The 25680-nt window shown below is 28.1% G+C and overlaps 1 protein-coding gene across 3 annotated transcripts; it reads right to left on the reverse strand.

The window, feature by feature from the left end:
- Window positions 1-4758: 4758 nt before the first annotated feature.
- Window positions 4759-10782, reverse strand: LOC111034869. 3 transcript variants are annotated; one of them, XM_022316272.1, is made up of 6 exons: window positions 10505-10782; window positions 8950-9146; window positions 8743-8878; window positions 8525-8659; window positions 6833-6901; window positions 4759-6750 (listed from the first exon to the last, which is right to left on the reverse strand). In XM_022316272.1, exons 2-6 carry the CDS (start codon window positions 9021-9023, stop codon window positions 5362-5364), a joined length of 1803 nt encoding a protein of 600 aa, XP_022171964.1. In that variant the 5' UTR covers window positions 9024-9146; window positions 10505-10782; the 3' UTR covers window positions 4759-5361. The 3 variants fall into 3 exon arrangements, with proteins under 3 accessions (XP_022171964.1, XP_022171965.1, XP_022171963.1); XM_022316273.1 differs by lacking the exon at window positions 10505-10782 and adding an exon at window positions 9560-9657; XM_022316271.1 differs by lacking the exon at window positions 10505-10782 and adding an exon at window positions 9227-9469.
- Window positions 10783-25680: the final 14898 nt, after the last annotated feature.

The raw sequence follows: 25680 nt of genomic DNA on the forward strand, positions 1-25680 counted from the left end.
TTTTTATCTGGAACTTTTTCTTGTAAATCGATAAAATAATGTTAATATTTTTAATTTTTATATGATTATTTTCAACTACCTTCAACTAAGAACTAAAAACCTGTAAAAGGTTTTATGAAAATTGCCATAATGCGTCAATTTTTATTTTTAAAAACCAAACAGGCAACTGTAACAGTTATAATATTAGTGGTATTAATTTAAATTGTTTAAAAACGTAAACATTTATTGTACACATATTTTTATTTATACCTGCCAGTTGGCTCCAATTTATAACAGCATAGTTTGGAATGTTATATAAAATCTAATTTATAATTATTTTTAATATAAATATACCTATACATGATACATTTAGGTATATAAGCAAAACTTCCATCATAAACACATTTAATTAGTAACATAGATAATAATTATAATAGTTACTAACTACCTATTTAATTAATTACTTATTATTAATGGATGCAAACATTTTCTATTTACAATAGTTTATTATTTTGTTACCTATGTTAATTTTGTGTATAATAATTCCATTTATTTTAATACTTCCATTTTTATTTGTTTTCAAATTGTGTTGAACATACTTATTTTGAATCTAGATTTATTGGAATTGGTATTTAGTAAATTTTTGTACTTTTTATATAAAACATTTATTTTTCACTAAAATTTAAAGCAAATTATGTATTCGTAAATAGTAATAAATTAAATTATACTTACCTACTGCTGTGTGTGTTAAAACAATATACATATTTATCTTTATACTTGATACCCACAATGTTTTCATCTGATTCTATAGATTTTAGTAGTAGGTACCTAATATTAACAATCTATTTTACAATATAAAAAAAAAATTTTTTTTTTAATTTTTAAATATATACCTAGTATTAAATATAATATATAAGGGTAAAACTTCAGAATAAACAATTATTTCAATCATTATATAAATAAGTACTATTATTGTATCCATATTTAAAATAAATTGTATTGGTTTTTTCCTTCTATAACTATTTTGTGTAATGAATATATTATTATATAATTGGATATGTAAATGATGTATCAGTCACCTATGTATATTCTTCATAGATTCCTTCAAGTAATGGACTGAAGTTGACAGTAGTTATTCATTATACATTTTTTAATGATTTGAAAATTAATTATCGGGTCAAAATAATAATTGGACTATAGGTACCTACTTACTATATTTACCTATAAACAAAAATATGTCCACATAAAAATGTGCCATACCTTCAATATTTACACCTGAGGATAGTCGCTGTTAAGCCAAAATACAACTAAATATTTAGTAATAGATTTGGTGCTATATTTTTTTTAATACTAACAGAATTACATTGTTTGCATGTGAGTACTCACATACTAACTAGGTAGATACTAATTTGATTACTGTACCAAGGGACGAAAATCCATTTTTAAAAAAAAATCCACATGAGTAGGTATTTATTTTAAATACATAAATTTAAATTGTTTTTTTTCAACCAACTTTAAGTAATAGGAACAATATTGCGAGTACACATTGTCGAGTAATATTATAACATATTATGTGTGCACAGGTACACTTGACAATGGGATCAAATACTTGGGCTTGAATCTACAAATCTAGCAATTCCCACCCTGTTGTTAGAGATAGAGGCTCTTTGGTCACATGGCTCATAGTTAGTCTAGTATGTAGAAACGACCAGGCAGAACCTCATTTTGTTGTACAGAAAATCCATGTAATTAGATTTAATAATATTAAGTATAATTTGATAATTTTTAGTGTGCATAGTCAAGAAACACTCTATTATTCATTTGACAATCTTCTTAAAGAGGAAGTCAGAGCACTGTTTGTTTTCTTTCTCCAGCCCACGCGCAACATAGACAAATCGCATTTACGCAGAATTTTTTTTTGTTTTAGAATAATCTAAGAGTAAAATCACCCATTACAAAATCGATGAAGAATAATATTTTTAAGGGAATGATATATCGATTTGTCTTATTATTGTCTCAAAACAATTTAAACATCATTTAAATTTAAAAAAAAAAATTTCTATAAATAGAATAATAATAAAATATAAAACCAATATGTTATACCCTCAAAAATATTACCATCTACAATTTTTGTGATATGTGATTTTAGTATAAGGTTACTCAAAAATCATAAAAAACGATTTTAGGTGAAAAACTATCTTTCTTGTGCTTGAGTCTGAGAGAGAAATAAATATTGTATAACATCATCTTAATATAAATACTATAAAATACTCTCCTCGCAAAGGATAACAAAGTGCCGGTACACATCAACAAATTAAATCATTAGCTAATAATTTCATTGTGGTCAACGCCTTGAACATTTTGCAAAATACCATGTCCTTATTATTATTATTATTGAACTGAGTAAGTAGTGGTGACCATATTAACTTATGTAGGTTAACATAGCCTGATATAAATTTAAACCTTCATGAAGGTTGAAGGATATTAAGAATACACAAGAAAAAACAGTAAGCATTATCTTATAAAATATATTAATTTATTATGAATCAAATACTTGGAACGGAAGGCAATTGTATTTTGATGGTAAATAATGCAATTTGTGTTTTATTATCCGGACCTGACTTTGTCAACATTTTAATTGTTTTCCCTGATTTGGAAAATCAATTTTAAAAGCTATAGAACAACAAAGGTGTAAAAAAACCACGGTTTATTAATTATTTCTGTTGAATTAGTTTGCCCAATTCATCTTTCCAATCCAAGGTTATAATTTTGTAATACACTGATGCTCTAATTTTTTAAAATTACGTAGTTACTTGACAGTTTTGATTTTATCTATATGATCAGTAATAATCTACATTTTTGTACCAAGTTTCTCACACAATTTTTTCAAAATTATATGAAAGACTTTTATGATTAAGACATATTTTCTGTACGATGATCACGATCATAGTTCAGTGGTGTGGCAAAATTGTTAATCATGACTGATTCTGAGTTTTTTTTAGGGCAGGTAGATGATTATTAATGAGTAATAACCTAGTATTTTAGTATTTACTAAGACAGGTAGATAGTAAAAAATATAACAGTTAATAACTTTAATGACGTTTTGGATGGATAGAAATTAGACAAGCTTCTAAAAAATTTCAAGTTTTGCCAAGTCCCTGAACTATGGCTACTCTGAACAAGAACCTATAAATTAATAAATTTAATAAAAATGAACTGTAATGTCATAGATATTTTTCTCATTTACATCAGAAACGATTCAGTGGTAAAATTTGTATAGGTCATTAACGCCATTTAAATTCATGATCAATTTTAATGTCCATAGATTATTACTTCAGGGTGTTTAAGTGTTTTTTTATGTGAAAAAAAATCCATTATCCAAATCAAATAATTTATATACAATAATCAAGATTAAACATTAAGTTATAATATGTTATATAATATGATAGATCCATTATTTTCAACAAAATCATATTCATTAAACTTTTGATCTCTGATAGATTATTATTATGATAAATCCATGAATTATCGACTAATAAAAATATGCACTATCTACGAAATCTAATTAATTTAAAAATACATTCAATGTTACAATTAGTTGTTTCTAAGTGTAACAGTTATAGATAACTGACTCATTGTTTGCGTCACACTCAGTGATTTTGTGACATTAAATCAATAAATATTTGTGTGCAATTTGGATTAAATTGAAAAAGGTGGGTGATTAATTTTTAATTTATACTCAACAAAATTAAGAAACTTTAGTTGAACAAGTTCAATTTGATTCATCTTGCAAGTCGTATCAGGATCCCCCACAACAGCTCCATATTCCAAAATTGATCTCACCGATACACAATTTAAGGATTATAAAGGAGTCACTAATTTAAATTCATTACAAATTATTTTTATAAAACCTAAGATTTTTAATGCTTTAAAACACATTTTATCTAAGTGGGCATGAAAATTTAACTCATGATCAAATAGAATACACAAATCAGTAATCTCATTACCTCCAAATAACTATACATTATCATTTATAGAAAATAATTACGAATACACTCACGAGTTTAAACGACATTTTGAAATATCAAGTTCCAACCCACAACTTTTAACTCATCTGACTAACAAATTGAGATTGCCTTGTAAAAGCAAGTAGTCATTTACGAATTCATTTTTAGAAATAATTTTAATTGATCTGCAAATAGTAGGAATTGACTGTTAACAATAGCTCTTTTAACAGCATTAATAAATAATACAAATAACAAGGGAGAGAGATGCCCAACTTGAATTAAAACTTGAATTAAAACTGAATTAATAGCTGGCCTAATAGAAAATAATATAAATGAATCAAAGAGTTTAGCTATATGGCTTAATATCAATATAGGTCTATAGTTGGTTTTATTGGAACTTTCGCTGGACTTTAGTTCCAGAGTGACTGTGCTAAGCTCAAATAAATCAGGATACATTCATTCAATTATTTTCGAAAAATAAGCCATAATAGAAATAATAATCAGGATAGGAGAAATTTTTAGAAATTTCGTGTCTTCCAATAAGCTTTTGGAGACAAACCATTTATTTTTTATTTGTACATTTAAAATATATCTATTGAAATTGAAATACATTCTTTATAAATCAACATAGGTCATTTATTATTATGAATTAACATGTATTTATTTTTAAGAGAAAAACATAGATTTCCACATATCTCTTATATTGGGTAATACAATACAATTAAATGTATAAATAATTATTCATATTACATTTCAGTATAACAATTATATTTATATATATACATAATATCTCGCCCATGATACACAATAATGATGTAAAAATATTTATTTTAAAAGCATATATGAACTTCAATGGCAAAGGTTATTTGTATATATGTTTTAATTGTGAAGAAGAATAATTTTGCTACACACATAAAAATTATTAAAATTAATATAACATATAGACATTGGTCTATTATTCTTGTAATAGACCAATGTTTAGGATGCTGCTTACTACTAACGAGCACCCGTCTTTTTGTTTTTGTTAATATTATATAAATAATGTTTAGAGCTTATATTTGTCTTTTGAATACACATATTTTGTACTGTACTTTGGACCAAGGCCCATTTTGTAATATAAAATTAAATAAACATAAATATATAACAATAATTGTACTATTCAAGCCTTAAAAATATAAATTTGTAGTTTAAACTTATTTTAATACACAATTGGTTGCTTAAAAAATATTTAATGGATTTGTTGAGAATAAAAACAAAATAATCATATTTAGCTATAGATACACAGCTTAGAGGAATCATCAAAAATATTATTTAAAATAGGATTGTACAGTGTACACAAACATATATTATTAAATAAAATAATTAAGTATAATTTTTAAGATAGCAATGATATTTTATCTACAATATCATTTCTCACTTCCTGATTTGGTACTTCTACATATCCTATACAAGTGCTTATATTATTATGTATGGCTTCAACCAATACTGAAGATGGACTTGTAGTCAGATAACCTAAGTCCATCAACATATGGTAAAAATAATCTAATGATTTCCTAGTAGGGATTCCGGATGTTGCAATAACTATAGGGTTGATCGGCAGAGATTTTTTGTCTGAATTAGGGTAGAACATAGCCAGCATATTATGATCATTAGTTAGTATTAGTTGCATCGTATTGTTAATAGTTGGATTTGAAAGACCACAAAAAAAATTTCCAAAGTCTCTCCAATAGTTGCCAAGTTTTTTAAATTTTAAAACACTTAAAATTGACCATGTGCAATATATTTCCTTCTTTATTTTTGTACTTGGATCAATTTTATTATATGAACCATAATAAGCTTTTACTTCTTTTATTGTCGTTGAAACATCTTTAAACTCTGATTTTTTGAAAAGATACTCCAACTCATTCACAGTTAATCCATAATAATCAGTAAACTGATGAAATTTATAGAACGGTTGTATTAGTATACACGAAGGCATTATAATATGAACAGCATACTCAGTTTTTCCGGTCATAAATACTTTATCAACTAATTGATTGTTTTTTAAGAATAATAACATTTTCCTCATAAACAAAACGATAATTTCATAATCTTCTAACAAAGTCGCTGTTATTGTATCAGTCTTTGTAAAAAAATCAACATTATCTATAAGAACAAAACATGGCTTATTATGATGCTTTATTAAAAATGTACACAATAACCTAAGACCAATTGAAGTTTCATCTACATCCTTAAGCTTTTTGTAACTTTTACAGCACCATAATTTACATATTTTTCTCTGTTTAATACTCAATTTAGAACTTTTTTGCAAATAATTATGCAATCGAAAGGATTTGTGAATTATTTTTTTAAGTCCTTCAATAACACAATTGTACGATTTTAAATTCTTTTCCATTTTAAAATCCGCATATAAGACTGGGTGTTTTCCAAAATGCTTCTTCATTATGTTAACCTCTTTGCTTATTTTAAGTCCTTTAAATAATTTGTAATTACTTGTGTTTGTAATTGGTTTCTCAGCGCTTGCCTTTGAAAGTGGTTTTCCAAGAGAGTCCACCTGAATTTCCAAGAAATATCTTAACATAGTTAGATTCGTTGATTTCCCATACTTGCGGGGAGCCGTGATAACAAATCCTTTAATTTCCTCGTTTCGAAAAAATACTTCTTTTATCATCAACGTTTTATCTACAAACGCTGTTGTTTGACGAATTTTTATAAAATCAGACGAAGAAAGATTAAAAATTGTATTTTCTTCAATTGAAATTGTCTATAACATGGAAAACACATAAATAGTTTAGTATTTGTATTCAAATTTTAATTCTTATAATTTGTATAATATTAAAACTTACCTCCATGTTGCTAACGATACTTTCTACGGTTGCATTACAATTTCTGCAGTTCTTGCAGCAAGACATTACCTGAAAACAAACAAATACATATTTTATGAACAATTTTTATAATAATAATTATAAATTAAAAGTAGTTATTTTACTAGAAAATATTTTAGCTGTTGTGTGCCTATCTGATTTACATACACACTGCCAGTACAAAATAAAGAAATCAACTAAGCACTAAAAAATCATTTTTAGTTTTTTTTTAACTTGAATTATTAATGGAAATATACACATATTAATATTAGGAATAACATTTTCACAAGAAACAATTATTTTCTCTGTTTATTTTGTTGTAATCAGGGTTTGGGACTCACAGCACTTATAATCATCAAAATAAGCAAAATAAAGCAAGACAAAAACTATTAACACAATTTTTTTAATTTATTGCTTAATTTTTACACTTGATTACATAAAAAAAATTACCTTTAAATAAATAAAGAACTTTTAGCCATTTTGAGTTTATGAAAACCTTTAAATTTCCTTCCTAATCAAAAAAAAATTGATTGTTTTGGCCGATTAATAGATAAGTGAAGCAAATGAGTTCCAGTGTTTATTACTAGAAAATATAATAGAAAGGAGAAGAACTATTTTTGGTTCTAACTTTACCATGAACAAAACAAGAAAAAAACGAGAAATGTACTAAACTTTCTAGGTTTTTATCAGTGGCACAATTCACCATAAATAATAATTAAGCAGACATATGCATAGAAACAAAAATAATCAGAAAAACTGAGAATCAGCATTTTTTTTTTTTTGAGAAACTTCCAAATTTATAATTAAAAGTGTTGTAATATGACATACACTTCCGTAGCACTCTGCTAGATTTAATGTCAAACCGTTAAAATTAGCAAACACTATACGTTCTGAGCCCTGGTTATAGTATACATTGGTATATATAGTACTATGGTAATTGATTTTATTTTGAAGAAAATACATTATACTTTTGTAAAAGAAGAATTTTTCATGTTTTTTTTATCTTAGTATTTATAAATGATACCTTACGGACATCTACTATCCATGTTTTTGCCACTTTATTTCTTTAGTCAAACATAATTTTGGTACAAACAACTAAAAATTATTTTAAAGAATATAGAGGTAATAAGTATTTTTTTCTACTTAGATTTTTTATATTCAATTTTTAGTTTTAATCATTTTAACAATGAATTAATATCAAATCAACAATTTATAACAGTGATATAAGACCATTAATATAATTTAGAAGATTAAGTATTTTTGGTAACAAGTGTTGTAGCAGAAAGGACTTAGAAGGACAGTATAATACCAGTATTGTCAACCTTGGCCCTATAGGAGCCAGACCCCCTTTAAACACAGAAATTAAATTATTGAATAGTGATGCTAGAATAAGTGTAAAACTAGAAGCTCATTTGTTTTGTTTTTAATAACTGATTTACTATTTATAAATTTATTCAAAATAACAGCATTGTATACTTCAAAATTAATTTTTCAAGGCTTTGTTTGATTAAATTAAAATAATTTGTTTATTTTTTTTTCTGATGACATAGGGATGGGCAGTTGCCCTGGACTTAATATACCACTTTAAATAATTCATAAGAAAATATAATAGACAGTAAAACATAGAACAGATAAATACGGGATGTTCAATAGGTATTAAACATTTAGGCTTACTTCAAAAACTTCCGGATCAACTTCATCGACGGTGAAAAGTAAAAGTATATTAATCCACGTGTTGTTGAGGCGATCGGTTAAAACTGTAAGTACCTTATTCAGTATCGCACAACATTCTTTTGCTTCCTTTTTACTCTAAATTAATAAAACAATCAAAAACAATCACCCCGTATAAATTATACTACAGTAGTGGTTATATATACAAGGCACAAGCTTACATCAATTTTCTTGAGAAAAACATCTAATATTTGCAATTCGGCATCTATTTGTTGTAACATATTAATTTTGGTCATTGTTCCTTTTGCAAGTTTAATATTAAGTTGTTTACGTCTATAATTTGCATTTCGTAAAAGTCTAAAAAACATTTACAATTATTGTGTAAAATAATTTATAACGTATGGTATCTATAATATACTGCTACTTACCGTAGTGCATCATAGTTAGTAGTGCTAATTGTCATGGTGAAACATCCTTCAAAACCCTTAAATTTGCTCCCCATATTTGTTGTCGATTATTCTAGGTAATTTATTCACAAATGGAGCAGAATATATCTATAATCTGAGAAAAGATGTTTCAAAGCCCTCTGCACAATGTTCAACTGTTTTGTAATGCAGACCTGTAACTAATAATGCATTTGACTATTGATCAACTGGTTTGCAACCGAATAAAATAAAGTACGAAACATTAAAAGGTCGCTTATACATCAACTATAAAGACATCGATTTTGCTGGGCAGTCGCACGACGAACAGTGTGTGCATGTGTGTGTTAAGGATATTTTGATGAAGGATAACATAGGTCTATGAGAAATAGAGTATCGAGTATCTATGTCAGCCTGGATATGGGTAGTATGGATGCACGACGGCCTATATTGAATCACAGCATTCAGCGGCGCCGAATGTTCTTATCAAATTTGACAAATTGTAGTCTTAGTGTCTTACCATAGATATGGCGTTTGACTTGAACCCTCTAAAGCTGCTGTATATATATATATATACATGTTGCTTATACACAAGACTGTAGAACAGCTGACTTACCTAACCACAACGGAACGGCAGTATGACATGACGCGACTTTTTTGTATGCATATGTATGTAACTTGATAAGGAAATTTGGCGCCGTTTTATAATTGCCTGTTGAGCAACCATATTACAACTATATCTGTGGTTATAAAGCCATATTTGATACTTAAAATGGTAACGTATCACCACGGCTGTAGATAACACTATCTATTGTACTACTATCGACCCGTATCGGACTCATACTTCGATACGAGTATGTACGTAACTATTCCCTATTGATACGTATCGAATTTTTTTTCTTGGAAATCTTCATACGCACAAGACGTGCACAACACATTTTTTAATTGTGAGACCTATTTTTTTTTAGGCATGAAGAAACATTCATTTTTTATGTTACAAAATTCACAATGGTAGGAATCTTTTTTAATTATAATCAAAAAGTGTAACTTTTGTCAAAACAATAAAAATACATTTAAAACTAAATTAAAAACAGATACATTAATAAAGAAAAATTTATCCTGACATGATGTTGAGTCTCCCGGGGGGGGGGGGGCAGTGCTCACCCAGGCTCTCCCGTAAACACGTCTGTGGAAATCTTAATAGTTTCATAGTATCACCTAGAACCTTGTACTACTAGATCCCCAGGTCTGTTCCCTGCATAGACATAATATAAAACAAGTAGATAGCGGACTGCATATCACATAATATAAAACAAGTAGATAGCAGACTACATATCACATAATACATTCCCTCGGGAACGTTGAAATCAGGAACATATGCCAACAGGGCAATTTTTTTGGGATTTATTTTTTGACTACTAACACATCGGGTGCCCACCACAGCTATATAGACATATAGTTAAAAGTAAATAGATACAAGTGTCTACAACGGTTAACAATACATTAGGTAATACACTAATACCTATTGTATACTATTATATTTATACATTTGAATACATACCTGTGTGTATGAAGTTGTGTGACTAACTTGTGTTGAACGCAAATGGTGAAACGGGGAAAAACGAAACTTCGAATCTTCGGTGGATGGTGGTCACGAGGTACTCTTCACGACATTTTTTTTACTGCAATTTTCGACGTTACAGCTGTGCGTATAGTTGCAAAGGTGCGCCACCTACAACAACCACTATAGTCGCTACTCGCTTGTCCCAATATTACTGTAATACAGAATTATTTTATTTCGGCTGGGTGACATTCCGGGCGGCATTGTCCTATTACAAAAGATCGATCGTGCCCGAAGATGACCAACAAGTGAATGCGCGCGCATAGTATTGTAGTATGTATGTCTATAGTGCAGGGGTCGGAAACCTGCGGCTCTTTAATGTGCAACCTGAGGGCTCTTTGGAAAATTCCTACTAATATTAAGTAGATACGTCGTGTTGTGTGTTATTGTATTTAGTTAAATAATATTATATTCATATAAACAATCACAATAATGAACTAATGAAATAAAGTTGTTCTATATTTTCTAAATTTAAGAGGTACCTATCATTATGTTTTTAATGCCTACCGATTTTTCAATGGAATAATAATATCATCTTTATTCTAATATTCCATAATAAATTGTCTATACTAACAACTACAACTCAAAAAAAGGTTGTTCAGACCTGTACGGCTCCCTGAACATATCATGGTTTTGAAATTTTTTTAGTGGCTTTTTCTTACGAAAAGATTCTCGACTTGCTATAGTGTTTTGTGTACACTTTTCGCGGTGGTGAAAAAGTGGTTGACATAAAATAAATATATATTATTGTGTTGACAGTAATGTTATGAAAAGTTATCCTTTGAAAAAATAATGTAGCAGGTACATTTAAACAGGCTTACATTCACTTACACCCAGTGGCATTTTCGCCAGAGCCGTAGCAATGTTCATTTGCGCTCCTGGCCATTTAACATATTTAAACCATTATAAAGTGTTTTAATACCCCCCCCCTCATCATACGCACACATATAAAAGGTGTATGCATTTTTTATTTTATTTTATTTGTATTAGTAATAATAATAATTATGATTTTAACAAGAAAAAATAGTTAACATTATTCTGTGCTTAGGCCTCTGATTTATTCGGTATTTTAATTTTCAAGCAAGATTAGGGTATGTGAAATATCACAAATTAAAAATGCTCAAATCACGCTTGAAAATTAAAATATCGAATAAAAGTCGACACAAATAATGTTCTTAACTAAAAATTTAATAATAGGTCAATTCACTCAAATATCAAACAAACAGCACTCTATTTAAACTAGTGAACGAATATTTGTCATATCGTACATGTTTAAGACGTAGATAGCAAAAGGATAGGTAGCTATCCAGACATACCAATTACCAGCTAATACTAAAAAAAATAAAAACATTTAAAATGTAATTTATGAAGTAAATTTATATTTTCAATATTCTAAAATCTTTTTTAGAAAATACAATTTCTCAGACTGATTCAATTTATGTTTAAATATTAATAACTGAATTAAAGATATTTTTTTATTGATATCATTGTCAAGCCAGTTGTCCAAATTACTCCAGAGATAAATATCTGACCTTTGATTATCAAACAGTCCGTAGAATTAAAATAAATAAAATAGATAATTGGCGTGGAGGTAATTTAAACAGTTCGACTCATATAATTTAATTTACTTAACTCCAGATAAGATTTAGATGATTTTAAATCTATTTAATAATTAAGTGAATAACTGTATTATTATTTTTTTAATGTGTGAACAAAATATCTAAATGTATTTACCTTATTTAAATTCAAATTTGATCGATAAGAACCAACAAATAGTAATAGCAACTTCTTGTATAGGTACTAGATATTTACATTCTTATAAATAATTATTTTGCGTAAAACCTAAGTTACAACTTTGATATATATGATTATATTGACTACAATTAAGTAAATTAATTTAATTTTGTATAGTTATAATTTATAATAATTAAGAACTCACCGTAGAATTTCTGGTGAGTTCTTCCCTTCATGGACTAATATAAAATGACTAAATATTGTAATTGGAGTAGGGATAGCCCTACCGTCTACGTACGACCTACCTATAAATATGATGGAAGTCTTTAAAATATAATTAATTTAGAATCCAAATTTTAACTTGGACATTCAGCTAATATTGAATAGTAATAATCGATTTTGAAAACTACTACGTTACCACTTACCACCAATTCAAATATAAACACAATATTATCGGCACCAACAGTTCTTAAAATTTCCACTCGGCACCCAGCGTAATATTACGTGATATTATAAAGATTAACGACATATTATTTTTAAACACGTCTTGTAAATAATTGTAATATTTGTATACCTACTCTATAAAAGCATAAGGTAATATAGTCTCTCACTCGTCACTATAGTGTATCTATAATAATACAACTATTTTGATCATATTATTAGTAAAATGTATATTATTAATAATACCAATAATGATTAATACCATATATATATATATCTATCAATATATGGTATATTTTATTCTGGATTTTGCGCCACTTCAGCTTTGCGTCCCTGGCCTGTGCCAGTTTCGCCAAGCGCCTCAAAAAAAATAAGGTATAGTTACTCTCACGTATGATATTAAGGCAATGATGTAAATATGCAATGATTATTTTGATTTTAGAATCGCAAACTAATCAACCCTTTAAAAATGCCAAGAACAATTATTTTGCAAAGCTCTTATAGACTACATTCACAAATTCACAAACTTTACAAAAATACATTTTTTACTAGGTACCTATTGGCTATTATTTACATTTTGTATTTATGTACTTATAAGTGTTAAAACTATTTCACATTCCACAAGTCATGTTTAACATTTTAATAACTTTTATTTATAAATTAAATTATGATAATAATTATTACTCTGTCCGCAACGAACCTTTAAAAAAAAATAACTGCAATAATCCCAGTCTCAAATGCTACCAATACGTTTTACACTTACACAGTTACACGTGGTAACAACCAATCGTAATTATTTGTTACACGGTTCTAACTTCTGAGTTATAAATGGCATAATTATATATACATATATTATTAATTATTAAGGCAGCGGAGTTGAGTTGTAGCATTTGCATATTTGTATTGAACGATCACAAAAATAGCAGAGTAAGAAACAAATGTCCGAGTTTTTTTTGGTTTTAGTGTATATTTCTTTGATTCTATACGTTAAGATGCATATTTTCAATAATTTATTGCGTTATCAATATTTTTAAAATTTGTATTTAATTTAAATATTTGATATACAACCAAAATAATGTCGAATTTAAAATTATTTACAATTTTGATCATATTAATATGGTTGTTGATTGATTTATTTTCCGGTTATTAATTTTATTTATTTACAGATATTGTTCACTGCATAAGATATTATTAATACGGGGACGTCGGTCGTAGACATAAAAATTTAAATAAAATATTTTCATACAAATAATCTTATTTTTTAATGCATATTTTGTACATTTTAGTGCATGTTTGGTGATTTTTTAGAGCTACAAGTCCTCTGCCCTAATAATTATATATAGACTACGGATTTCTTAATTTTTAAGCATGTTAATGTATTCGAGCGTATATTTGCTTATTAATTGTAATATTTTTACAGGACATACGCGAATTCACTAAAATATGGTAAATGGGTATGCGCCATATATCCTCGTATACCCTCGAAATCACCATAGCCTACTCAGTGGTGGCTCGTGTGAGTTTGATATGGCAGTGCCGAAAATATACGACGAGAAGGGTATGGTCGAATTGCACTTATTTTAGTCAAATTGCACTTGGGTTTAAAAAAGGTGATGGTCGAACTGCACTCGGGTAAAAAACTGAAAAAGGTAGTGGTCGAACTGCATTTGGGCTCAAAAAAGTATTTTAATAAAATTATCATGCATTTGAAGGGCTTTTTTCTTTGCTGAATTTGAAATCATTCTCCGAGGTAAATTAAATGGTTCTTCATGAATATGTATCAATTCAGACCGAAAAATTACTTTAGAAAATTCATCCAGATAAAGTTTTGAAGGACAATCACGATGGGTACAACGCCATTTTACATGCTTTTCTTTTTAAAATGTATAATTTTGATACACGATTAAGTCACGGCCACATTCAATTTTAATAATTTTTAAACTGTTCATATTTACACAGCGACGTAAAAGTGTGTACTAATTGTATTTTGCATAGGTCTACATAGACACATAGTTCACGCTATACGGTATACAATAAAAGTATTAATCTTATATGCTAGCGTTCTTTTCGTTTCATAATATGTTTAACGGGTTTTCCATTAAAATTTTTTTTTTGAACGAGTGATGTTCGACCACTACCTGCTTTTTACCTGAGTGCGGTTCGACCATTACCTTTTTTCAATCCAAGTGAAATTCGACCATTCATTTGTAGGTAATAAGTGCAATTCGACTATCCCGGACGAGAATTATCGCACTAAAGTTAGCGTTGGTCGCTCAGCTTTCATTTAATTTTTAGATTATATTCTTATTGCATTGGAATAATTGCTGGATGATATTTTTCTTCGAATATTATTATTTTACTTAATTTTATTCTGAATCATTTAAATTATTTCGTAAGAAATATTGACCATAGTGATTCCTATTTAGTTACTTTAAGAAGTATAATTGAAAATAAAGTTTTATTTTAAAATGTACTTATGGAGTGCCGCCACATCATTGCACTTTATCGCTAGCCGCCACTGTGCCTGCTCCTTAAATCCGACCAGTTTTTAAGGGCCTAGACTCTTTTAACGTATTAATGACTTTTCGCTTTTTGCCCCTGTCGCTTTTTGGGCTGCAACTTGTTTAAGCACTACCTATAACTTCTACCCAAAAAATCGAAACTCGCTTGGGCGCACTGTGATATTAAATGTACAACTGGTAATGTAACTGGTTTACGCACACGGCATTAATGATATTTTATCTCGGTAGACAGATGGGTTGAAATTCATCAATAAAGAGTACGGAAAAATTTAATTTTTCACAAACAGTGAATCTCGAGAACTTACAGTGCGTCAGTGTGAATACATGAAATTTATGCCTCTAACCTATATTTAATAAATATGGATTTAGAAATTAGTGTAGTTTTTGAAATATTTGTTTAAGTATAAATAATTTTAAACTCACCAAATATCGTGTTTTAAAAAGTGGTGATTTTTATTTTTGTTGTGCCAATAAAAAATGCTACTAGCGTTCTAAATAATTATCAGTAGGTAAGTTGCATCTCGCAAATAAAGGTTCAAAAAGGGTCATCGATTATTTGAGTCCGGGTTTACCTTTTTATACAGCCTAGATGCTTCTCAACATAAATAAAGCACACGCATAGCATACATTAAGTATTACAGACCACTAGTAACAGAGTAGATTAATTGCGTATGTTTCCACTACATTTGATTATATAACATTATGTTATCACATAATATTTTTAAAAAATTATACAAACTATTTATAGATTATGTAAAAACACTTTAAAATAATTATGCAAAGTTAAAAAAATATTTTGTTATAAGAACCTTAATGAAATCAAAATAATTACATGCATTTTAAACTACAACATAATGTAGTAGAATAAAAAATAAAAAGGGAGCGATGGGACAAAGATGGAGTACAGGTGTAAGGGTCGATTTTTTAATACGGTGAAATTCGTATTTGAATATTATGACAATATGGTATGAACGGAAGGTTGAAGACCTACATGAATATAGTCACCGAGGGTATGCCGGATACGCTTATTTCGGGGAAGAAATGGTCCAGTGATCTCCCGCTGCTTCTATGCCGTGTATCTCAATGAACTAATATGTGTTTATATAATACGATATGACATGTTAGTGTTACCAAAGGTCGTTCTAACACGATTATTATTTTAATAGTTTTTAAAGCGGGTGTATTTTACTACTTGTAAGTTGTTTTTTGTTTGAAATGCATATGTTTTTCAGCGAGGTTGCTCTGTCGTACTTGTAGCGTGTATTAGTTGTTGTTCTCTGAGGGCGATGTTCGATACTCGATATTACCGTGGCAATATATGTATTTTGATTTATTCAAATTTATTTATTTACCTAATGCTTTTTTTTAGAGTCTTACGGGATTGTTTGGATATTACCTTCACAATTTTGTTTGATGTGACAGTGATTATTATAGCAAGTTCTTAAAAATCCCTGCATCCGTAGTGGCCTTAATAATCGACTACCAACCGTATGTAGTTTAAGTTATTGAGCTCCTTAAGATTGTGCTTGTATTTTAAATGGACAATAACTAAATAATAATGATTATGCTTATAATTAATGATAATCTAATAATAAATATATAATTATTTTAATTAAATGTAGCTCTCAACATTCAAGAATCCTTACATCTGTAGTGATTGTACGTAATTAAACTGCCAACTGAATGAAGTTTAAGAACTTGCACTGAGAAATGTAAAGTACCATGTTAAATACTTGGTGTTATTTTGATCAATCATAATAATATAAGGCAATAATATAATATATATCTACCAAATGAGATATCAGGTGATGGTGACAAGGTACGTAATCGATTTGAATACACAAACCCGCTTCAATAATATTAACATTTGTATTAAGTTTGAAAATGCTGACAATATTATATTGTTAGTCGCAGACATCACATAGACATACCTCATGATCATATGAACAATATATTGTAAGTATTACAATATTACAATATTATTGTAAATATGTATGGACTCAACTCGGTTACGACCTAATTTCAGGTAAGAATAATAATATGGGCGAGTTTCGTCCCTAAAACGGGACGCGAGTTATCTGCTGAATTTAATACCTGTACAATTTACCTTTTGGTGGACGCAAGTTGTATGCAGCCCCTTAAATAAAGAGTCGTGGGTCGGGCTTATGAGATGCACGTATGAATTGCGGCCATCATACAATAATGTATATATTATATACTATATAATAAATAGTTAATGCTATCGCTATGTATTGAATATAAATTATAAACATTACATAATACAAATTCACTCAATTAATTATTAATATTACGTCGTATTTTATATTATTGTCATAATAATGTAGTCTGTACATTTCACAATCTGGTCATTTTAAGCAGGTTGTATTGCCGAAAAGTCGTCAATAAAGCAGTCTATGACGTTTTCAGGGTCCAAAAATTGCAATCCAACATTTTTTTAAAAATAATGATTGTAATTATATAGTTTAGTAAGTTCTAAACATTGAATTTCCTCCACCAACTTTGCCCTAAATGAAATCGACATAATCTTATTAGTGCTTTAGGGTCTAGAGAAGAGCCTTTAGAAGAGGCCTACTTAAGAAAATAAAAAAACGGGACATCTGAAACACCTACCCCCCTCCCCCCCTCCAAAGAAAATTCTTCCACATACATTAATAACACATATGCACACAACCTGTAGAGAGTAAAAATACAAATCTAAGTCATATCACAAACAATTATTTTCTTATTACATTACCGTTTTTGAGTAAATAACCTAAATATAATAAAAGTTTTTAAATATTTATGAATATTTTCTTTTTTTGTGTTTTATTAAACACAATGTTACATTTTAAAAGTCAAAACTATTATAATTTTTTAAACAATTAAAAAATGTACTTTTAAATATTAAAATTTAAGTATTAAACAATTAAACAATACAATGTTACATACCAATACTGTTACATTTTTTTTTAACAAGAATTAGGAAATTTACAACATAAACTTTTTTCATTATTCATGAATTTGATAATCCTTCTTCCACACTTTATACTATTTTTTCGTATTTTTCTGAAGAACTTATCGAATTCAACAATTTTGGGTGCTTCAAAAGAAATTCATAAAATTGTGAACAAGTTAAGCTTTTAAAGTGCTGTTTTGCAATAATTATTGATCTGATGGTTTTGACTTTGAAACGAACATAATAGAATTAAAATAGAATAATAATAATAATAATAATCGAATCAATCATAGATATAATTTATTTTATATCTATGGAATCAATATAATTATAATATTCATAAGACTACAGGCTTGTCGATACCGTAATACGGGTATTCGTAATAATTGAAAAACAAAAATAGCGGACGACCGTCGGCGTACACATACTTTCATAGTTTTATATTTAAGGAATAATAATAACAATTGTGTTGCGTGTCCGTGGTTTGGTCGGTCGGTGCGATAAGACGACGACGACCAAAACAGTCGCGCAACTGAACATGGTGTCTGTTATTTATAAATTTAGTTTCTAATTTTAAACATATATACGAGTAAAACTGTTTTATATTAATTGTTTCATAAATCGATATTTTTTTCACAAACATAATAATATAATAATATTGAAATAACGGGATTAAAACAGGACCATCTTCTAAAAACGGGATAAAAAGCGTCCCGTTCGAAGTTTGTCGGGACAACGGGACATGATGACAAAAAACGGGACAATCCCGTTTTAAACGGGACGTCTGGTTACCCTACTATAAACCAACAGACATGAAGTGGCAAATTATTCGTTGAAATTAACACGTGTTAGTAGTATTTAACTTGTTGGATGATAAAAAAAACAGAAGAGTTGATTCGATTGTATCGTAGTTAATGAAAATCATGTGACAGATAAAACAATAAAAATATCTATATTATCTTTATCATATTGTATAAAGATATAACTTCCCATACTTATCGAACATTTCATTTATCGTTATTCGTTTTTATATCCAACACCGCATCTGCAAAGTACATAGAATAGGTAATAGGTATATATAGATACATAATTAATGATTATTACCTAAAATAAGGTCGGGCCACGACTAACTTACAGCTGAAATATTATCGGGCCGGAATTCACCGGTTTTCAACACCAGAAACGACACGTCGGGCCGCAGCTCACTCACAGCCAGGGAGCGAAACCCGGACACCCTTCACGCAAGGCGATCCTTTCGCTATTTCAAACTTGCCGCCGTTTTGACCATGAACGGTGACCACACACCGTTGTCCGCAATGTTGGTAGCACTTGGCGCATCCTTGTCCGAGTAACGACGGCGACGTCAACGTTTCAGAAACGTTTCTGATTGGTCGCTGAATTTTGCTCTCGACACAACGGTTCGTGTGTATACGTGCGTGGGTCGCGATTAAAGATAATAATATTATTATATTATATTTGTATACAATATTTGATAATATATATTACAATTTACAATATTACTTACTTCACAAAATGAATGATAATAACATTAATAACTAATGAGATACGCACTTGGCATCTTAAATTATGGTGTATTTTAAACTCGTAAGATCCATTAAGAATAAACAACTTCTCTCTTCTAATTTTCTTTATAGATCTTGGTGAGTGTGGACTACTGGACTATAGATTTTAAAGATATCTTGCGTGGACAGTGATGTCAAAATTTGTCTTGTCGCAAACCCAAAAATCAATACGATACTTTTCATAATTACTTTTTCAAACAATAGATATTAGTCAATAGTGATACTATAGTGATACGTAAATGTTGTTGAAGCGTTGGTAAAAATCTACAACTATGTGATGTCAATGGTCATGGTTATGTGTAATTGGTATAGTATACAATATATTATATAGGATTTAATATGAACTATGAAATAGGCTAAAACTTTGATACTGATTTTGAATTATTTTTCTTTTTGATAAATATTGGCATATTAATATTGCCGGGACTGTTGTCTGTTCTTTCTTGTAATTTTGCCATGGTACTGTTTTGAACTGTTGTATGTTGATCATTGAAAGTTTTGATATTGTCTATTGAGTTCATTTAGATTTTAGGTATATAATAGGCAATAACATTGATTTACACAAATAAATTGTATAATTTGCCAATAAGTATAAATAAAAATCAAGTAGTCTATGATAATAGGAAAGTGGCCAAATGTTGGTAGTCTTATGTCGAATTTCCACTATAAATCTATTATTTTAATACTTCAATAATATTTAATGAACCAATTATGAATCACAGTTAGATTCTACTGCCTTATAACTTTTAGAAGACCTTATTTATCCTGGAAAATCATGGTCACCGGAAGTGTCATCTACAACATATTTATTTAAATTATTTATTGTTTTTTTCTCAATATTTTGTTACCAGCGGCAAAACTTTTGCAGTTAAACATTATGAACGAGTTATGTTGTTGTTTCTTACAGACAAACTGCACCCTAGACATTATATTGGTAGATATATTATGTTAGCTGATTAACATAGCTGCTCAAAATTATTAACAAATTCAGAATTATATGTTCATCAACACTTTGTAAGAAATATTATTTATTAATATTATTTTATAGGAAAATTATATTTATTATTGTTGGATTTTGATTGTGAGAGACGTGGTTAAAGGTAACGAGTTCCTTTCCGTATCACCCAAACAAGTAGTCAAGTTGATATCCAGTGATGAACTTACAGTTCTATCTGAAAAAAAGTAGGTAAACTAAAATGTATAACCTATTGTTATATTTTATTATTTGGCTAGGGAAAATTAAGTGACTTACCTTCGTATTATATATAGTCTAATTAACTTATAAGTACCTTTTTGCTGTAAGTATTTGAATGTATTTTTGTTGGGCAAAACATGAATTAAGTTCTTGTATTTTACTTAGATTAATGGAGTATGCACGTTTATCATTAACATAAAAAAAATAACACAAAAAAATAAATAAAATATAAGTGTAATGTAAGTTAATGTAAGTTATTGTAAGTAAATGTAAGTTATTTCTTTAAATAATAAAAATTTTATATTGAATAAATTAATATTTTATAAATTCATCAATTTTTAAGGTTTCTCATAAAGTAGTTCATAATGTAACCGTAAAATTAAAAAAATTAATAAACACAGTTTTTTTATAGGTATTTTAAGATCAAATTGGGATTAAATTAGATTTTTAAACAGAGTAAAATTTTTAGTTATTTTGTGATAATTTAAAAAATTTATTTGTGGATACTTAAAACTTTTTAAGTATATTATTATATTGTACACACACAATAACATTTTCAAATACAATATTTTTGGCAAAATTAATTCAATTTACTGTTTTACTTAATAATGTGTCATAATAAAATAAATTTCTTTAATAGCAATAATACCATCAAATATACGATATTATATACTTGGTAACATAAGCTGACAGATAGTCTTGGCTCAAAATCATTTTTGGAATAAATTGATTTTATATCATTGAATTCAAAATTTAACACATCTATTATAGTGACTCTTCCGAAATCTACTGTACAGGCATACAGGGAGTGGTATCCATTTGACCACATTTTTAGTATTAAGTTTGTATTTATAGCTGTCACCTGTCTTATCTTACAAAAATATAGGTACAAACTGTAGGTTGTGCCTTAATCATAGAACACACTCCTTCAGTAGGCAGGTTAACATAGTGTATTATTTTTAATTGTATGTGCTAATTAATTTTTTTTTTTTAAATCAACAGATGAAAACACTTAGAATTATCTGTAAAATATAAGACCTAATACTTCAACCCAGGATTTAAAGGATAGTAGCTATTGTTGCCAAATTTAACGGCATTTATCATGAAATTATACATATTTTTTCTGTTACAATAATGAAATGACATTTTCATAACATATATTATTAATATTAATCATTTAATTACTTAATAATACATAACTGAAGAGCGGATTTTTAGATTCTTAAAAGTTTAAAGTATGAATAAAGTTTAAATATTCTCTTAATAATAGTTTAACTTGTAAAATATTCTGATCTTATTTTAAAATAATTTAAAAATCAACTTTATACCAGTTGCAATGGAAACATAGTATGTATGATGCATAGTATATGTCTACATTAAACTTTACAAGTTTTTAACAATTTGATTTACCAACTACAAGGTTAGTTGCAAAACGTGTAATAATATGCTTGAACTTAAAAATAATTATTGCTTTTTATTTGGCAAATTATTTAAATTCAGTCACACTTGAAACAATTTCCAATTTAATAACAATCAAGTTATTGAAAAATGTCTATAGTCTTTCATTATTAAAATAAAAACTTTTTTTTTGTGCTACCAAAGATTTTAAATTTAAAAATTATCTAACATGATTTTTTTTGGTAAAATAATATATTCTTAACCATGAAATATAGGCTGAAGATTCTCTGAACTCTAAAATATGTAAAATTAATTTCTCTCTTCAACAATAGTTTTTCTGGTAGAAAAGTGAATCTAGTTGGTACTTTGGGGGTTCCAAAGTAAAAAAATTCCAATAGTTTTCAAAAGCGGAAGGAAAAACAAAAACGAAATTAAGGAAAAATGAGAATTTTTATGGAAAGCCTGTTTTTAACAAAATCGATTTTGGTTTTTGATAAAACTCTAAAAAACATACAGTTGATAGTAGATACATGACATTTTCACTGAATGTTTATAAGCGCAATTTCTATACACCTACAATTTTTAAAATATTTTGACTGTTGAACTATTTATAGACATTTGAAATTTTCAATTATTATTAGTTTTTTTAAACTAATGTCAATAAAAAAATGTCCGTTCTGTCAAAAAACTTGAAAATGTAATTCAAGGTTCCACGTTGTTGTTAGTGAAAATTAAAAGGAAAGTTGAGCGTAAATCCTCAATATTTTTTATGGGCGTTTGAATTTAGAATTTTGCCAAAATACGAAAAAAAATTGCTATAATTTGCAAATTATTTTGAGTTAGAAATTGATGAAAGTTATCTTTCTATATTAATGATTTAAAACTTAATACAAGATTCCTTATAAAATTGTCTACCTTAATCAAAAAAAAAAATTTCTTATAAAAATAAATCAAATACAATTTTCATGAGCGTTTGAAGTTTAAATTTGTATAACATTTCATATTCACCTAATTTTTTATGAATTTATGATTTTTTGATTTTGTTGTAATTCAAAAAGGAATAACTGTTGTCCGTAAATACTTGAAATTTACACCATAATATGTTTATTTTAACAATTTATATAGGTACTCGATAAAATGTTCAAACTATTTTGACTCGTTTTGAGCTGTTTACGGATATTTTCATTTTTGAATTGTAACCTTATAATTTAAAGTTGAACGTTTATTGATTTGTTTGTTGAACTTTGAACGATTTATTATCATTTTATAATCTTAATTAGAACCATATCTTCCGTCCATCGACGACATACAATAAAGTATAAACCATCTTATGCAACAATTCATATATTGAAAAATTAACTTACATTCAACTTATTAAAAAAAAAATCGTAGAAGTGGATGTCGCTCTCCTGTACAGTCGGTTACAAGTGGGTTACTGTGATGGATGGTTTTAAATATGAATTCTATGATATAAAATTATTGTATAAGAAAAACGATTCTGAGCGAAAACGGTTTGTAATTTAGTACATTTGATGATATTATTGCGATTATAAAGTAATTTAATTTACTATTATGCATTATAACTAACGTAAATTAAATTCATTTTTTGCCCAAAAAAATACATTTGAAAATTCATTGTGTGTATTAAATATAATAATATACTCTAAAAGTTTCAAGTACCTACCTACCCAAAAATAGAATTTTTAAATTACAACAAAAGATGTTAAAACAAAAAAAAAACGTTCAATATTCATACAAGACTTCTTAAAGTCAACCACGTTACACCTAGCGGCTAGCACTGTTAGTACCCTTGGCCGCCATGGTTGCCCATCAATTAGAATCTAGGGGGTGACAATATCGTTAAAAAGAACTAAGAACTAACAAAATTGCTTTTATTAAATAACAGATAATAGTTATGCAAGTATCCAGCATAGATAAACGATATACCTATGTAATATATGTAATGCAGTATAATATCATCGGTAAAATTAGTTTGTTATTTACAACTAAAACAATTACTATCATTTATTCATTTCACATTTGTCCACATTTTGCACCCGCTAATGGGCACCCTGGGTGGTCATCACAACGGCTCCGCGGCTATACGTGCAGGATATTCCGGAACTTCAACCTGTGTAGACAGCCGTGCTGGTGTGCTGTATACACTCGAATAACTAATTATGTTAGTTAACCACTACCATTCAACGTTGAACACACCAGTTCTCGCCCGATCACTGAAGTTAAGCAACATCTGGCGTAGTTAGCAGTACTTGGATGGGTGACCGCTTGGGAACACTACGTGTCGGGTAATTTTTTGTATCGTTACACCCAATATAAATATGATATGATTATATTTAAAATATTGTATATTGGTGAACATTTTTTTTGGTTATTTATTAACTTTGTATTATTATTTTTTTTGTGACATATTAGTTATTACTCTAGTAAATATGATTTATTTTTGCATTATCAATAAAGTCAGTGATATTTATTATATTGGTAGCAATTATAAAATAATAATAATATTATACATTTAGGATAACAGAATAGTTATAGGTAAAATGATTTAAGATTAAAAGATATTTAAGGTTTAAAGATATTAAATATAAACCAGATTGTGATAGTGAATTGTTAATATGTTTATGAATAAAAGTATTATAGTGCCTTTGAAAAGAAGTCCCTAATTAAAACTATTAATTGTGGGATAATTAATGAACTGGCGATTGAGCCTGGAACAAATTGAAACAAAATATTTATTTTTTTATTAAAAAATAAATATTGAATTGTCAACTATTCTATAGCAAGGGTGGACACTAGACATACCACTGCTTGCATTTTAACATTTTTACTAATATAGCAATAGTCAATAGTTATTAAATATTAATCCTTTTCCTGCTCTTCATATTATTTTTCATTATACTATGCTGCTAGCGATTCTTTATCGCTGACCACCCCTGCGTTGTATTATAGCCACTGCAGGTCAAGTTCAGTGCATCATAACGATCTTATTGCAATTAAATGTCCCTAAATCATTAAGTGTATTAAATTGTCCTTCACGCCTAATTACGCAAATATTGGTCCTTATATTTTTTCTTGTCAAGCAATTATAAAAAAAATTGTGCTCATGTACTTTTAATGTTTTTTTATTTTTATGTATAAGAATAACTTAAGTGGGATTTCGTATTAAATAATTTTCGAGCTAACCTAACCTAACGCGATTGGTTTTTAAATTAATTAGTTCAACCTAACTTAATAAGTAATAACGTATAGTTAATATTAATATAGAT

The sequence above is a fragment of the Myzus persicae genome, unplaced genomic scaffold (genome assembly GCF_001856785.1).
Source record: "Myzus persicae strain clone G006 unplaced genomic scaffold, MPER_G0061.0, whole genome shotgun sequence".
In the NCBI taxonomy this organism is placed as follows: domain Eukaryota; kingdom Metazoa; phylum Arthropoda; class Insecta; order Hemiptera; family Aphididae; genus Myzus; species Myzus persicae.

Coding starts and splice junctions, on each gene's coding strand:
- LOC111034869 (XM_022316272.1), bottom strand. CDS start 9,023: ATGGGGAGCAAATTTAAGGGTTTTGAAGGATGTTTCACCATGACAATT. Junction 8,879..8,949: donor ACTAACTATGATGCACTACG/GTAAGTAGCAGT, acceptor AATGTTTTTTAG/ACTTTTACGAAATGCAAATT. Junction 6,751..6,832: donor GTATCGTTAGCAACATGGAG/GTAAGTTTTAAT, acceptor TCCATGTTATAG/ACAATTTCAATTGAAGAAAA.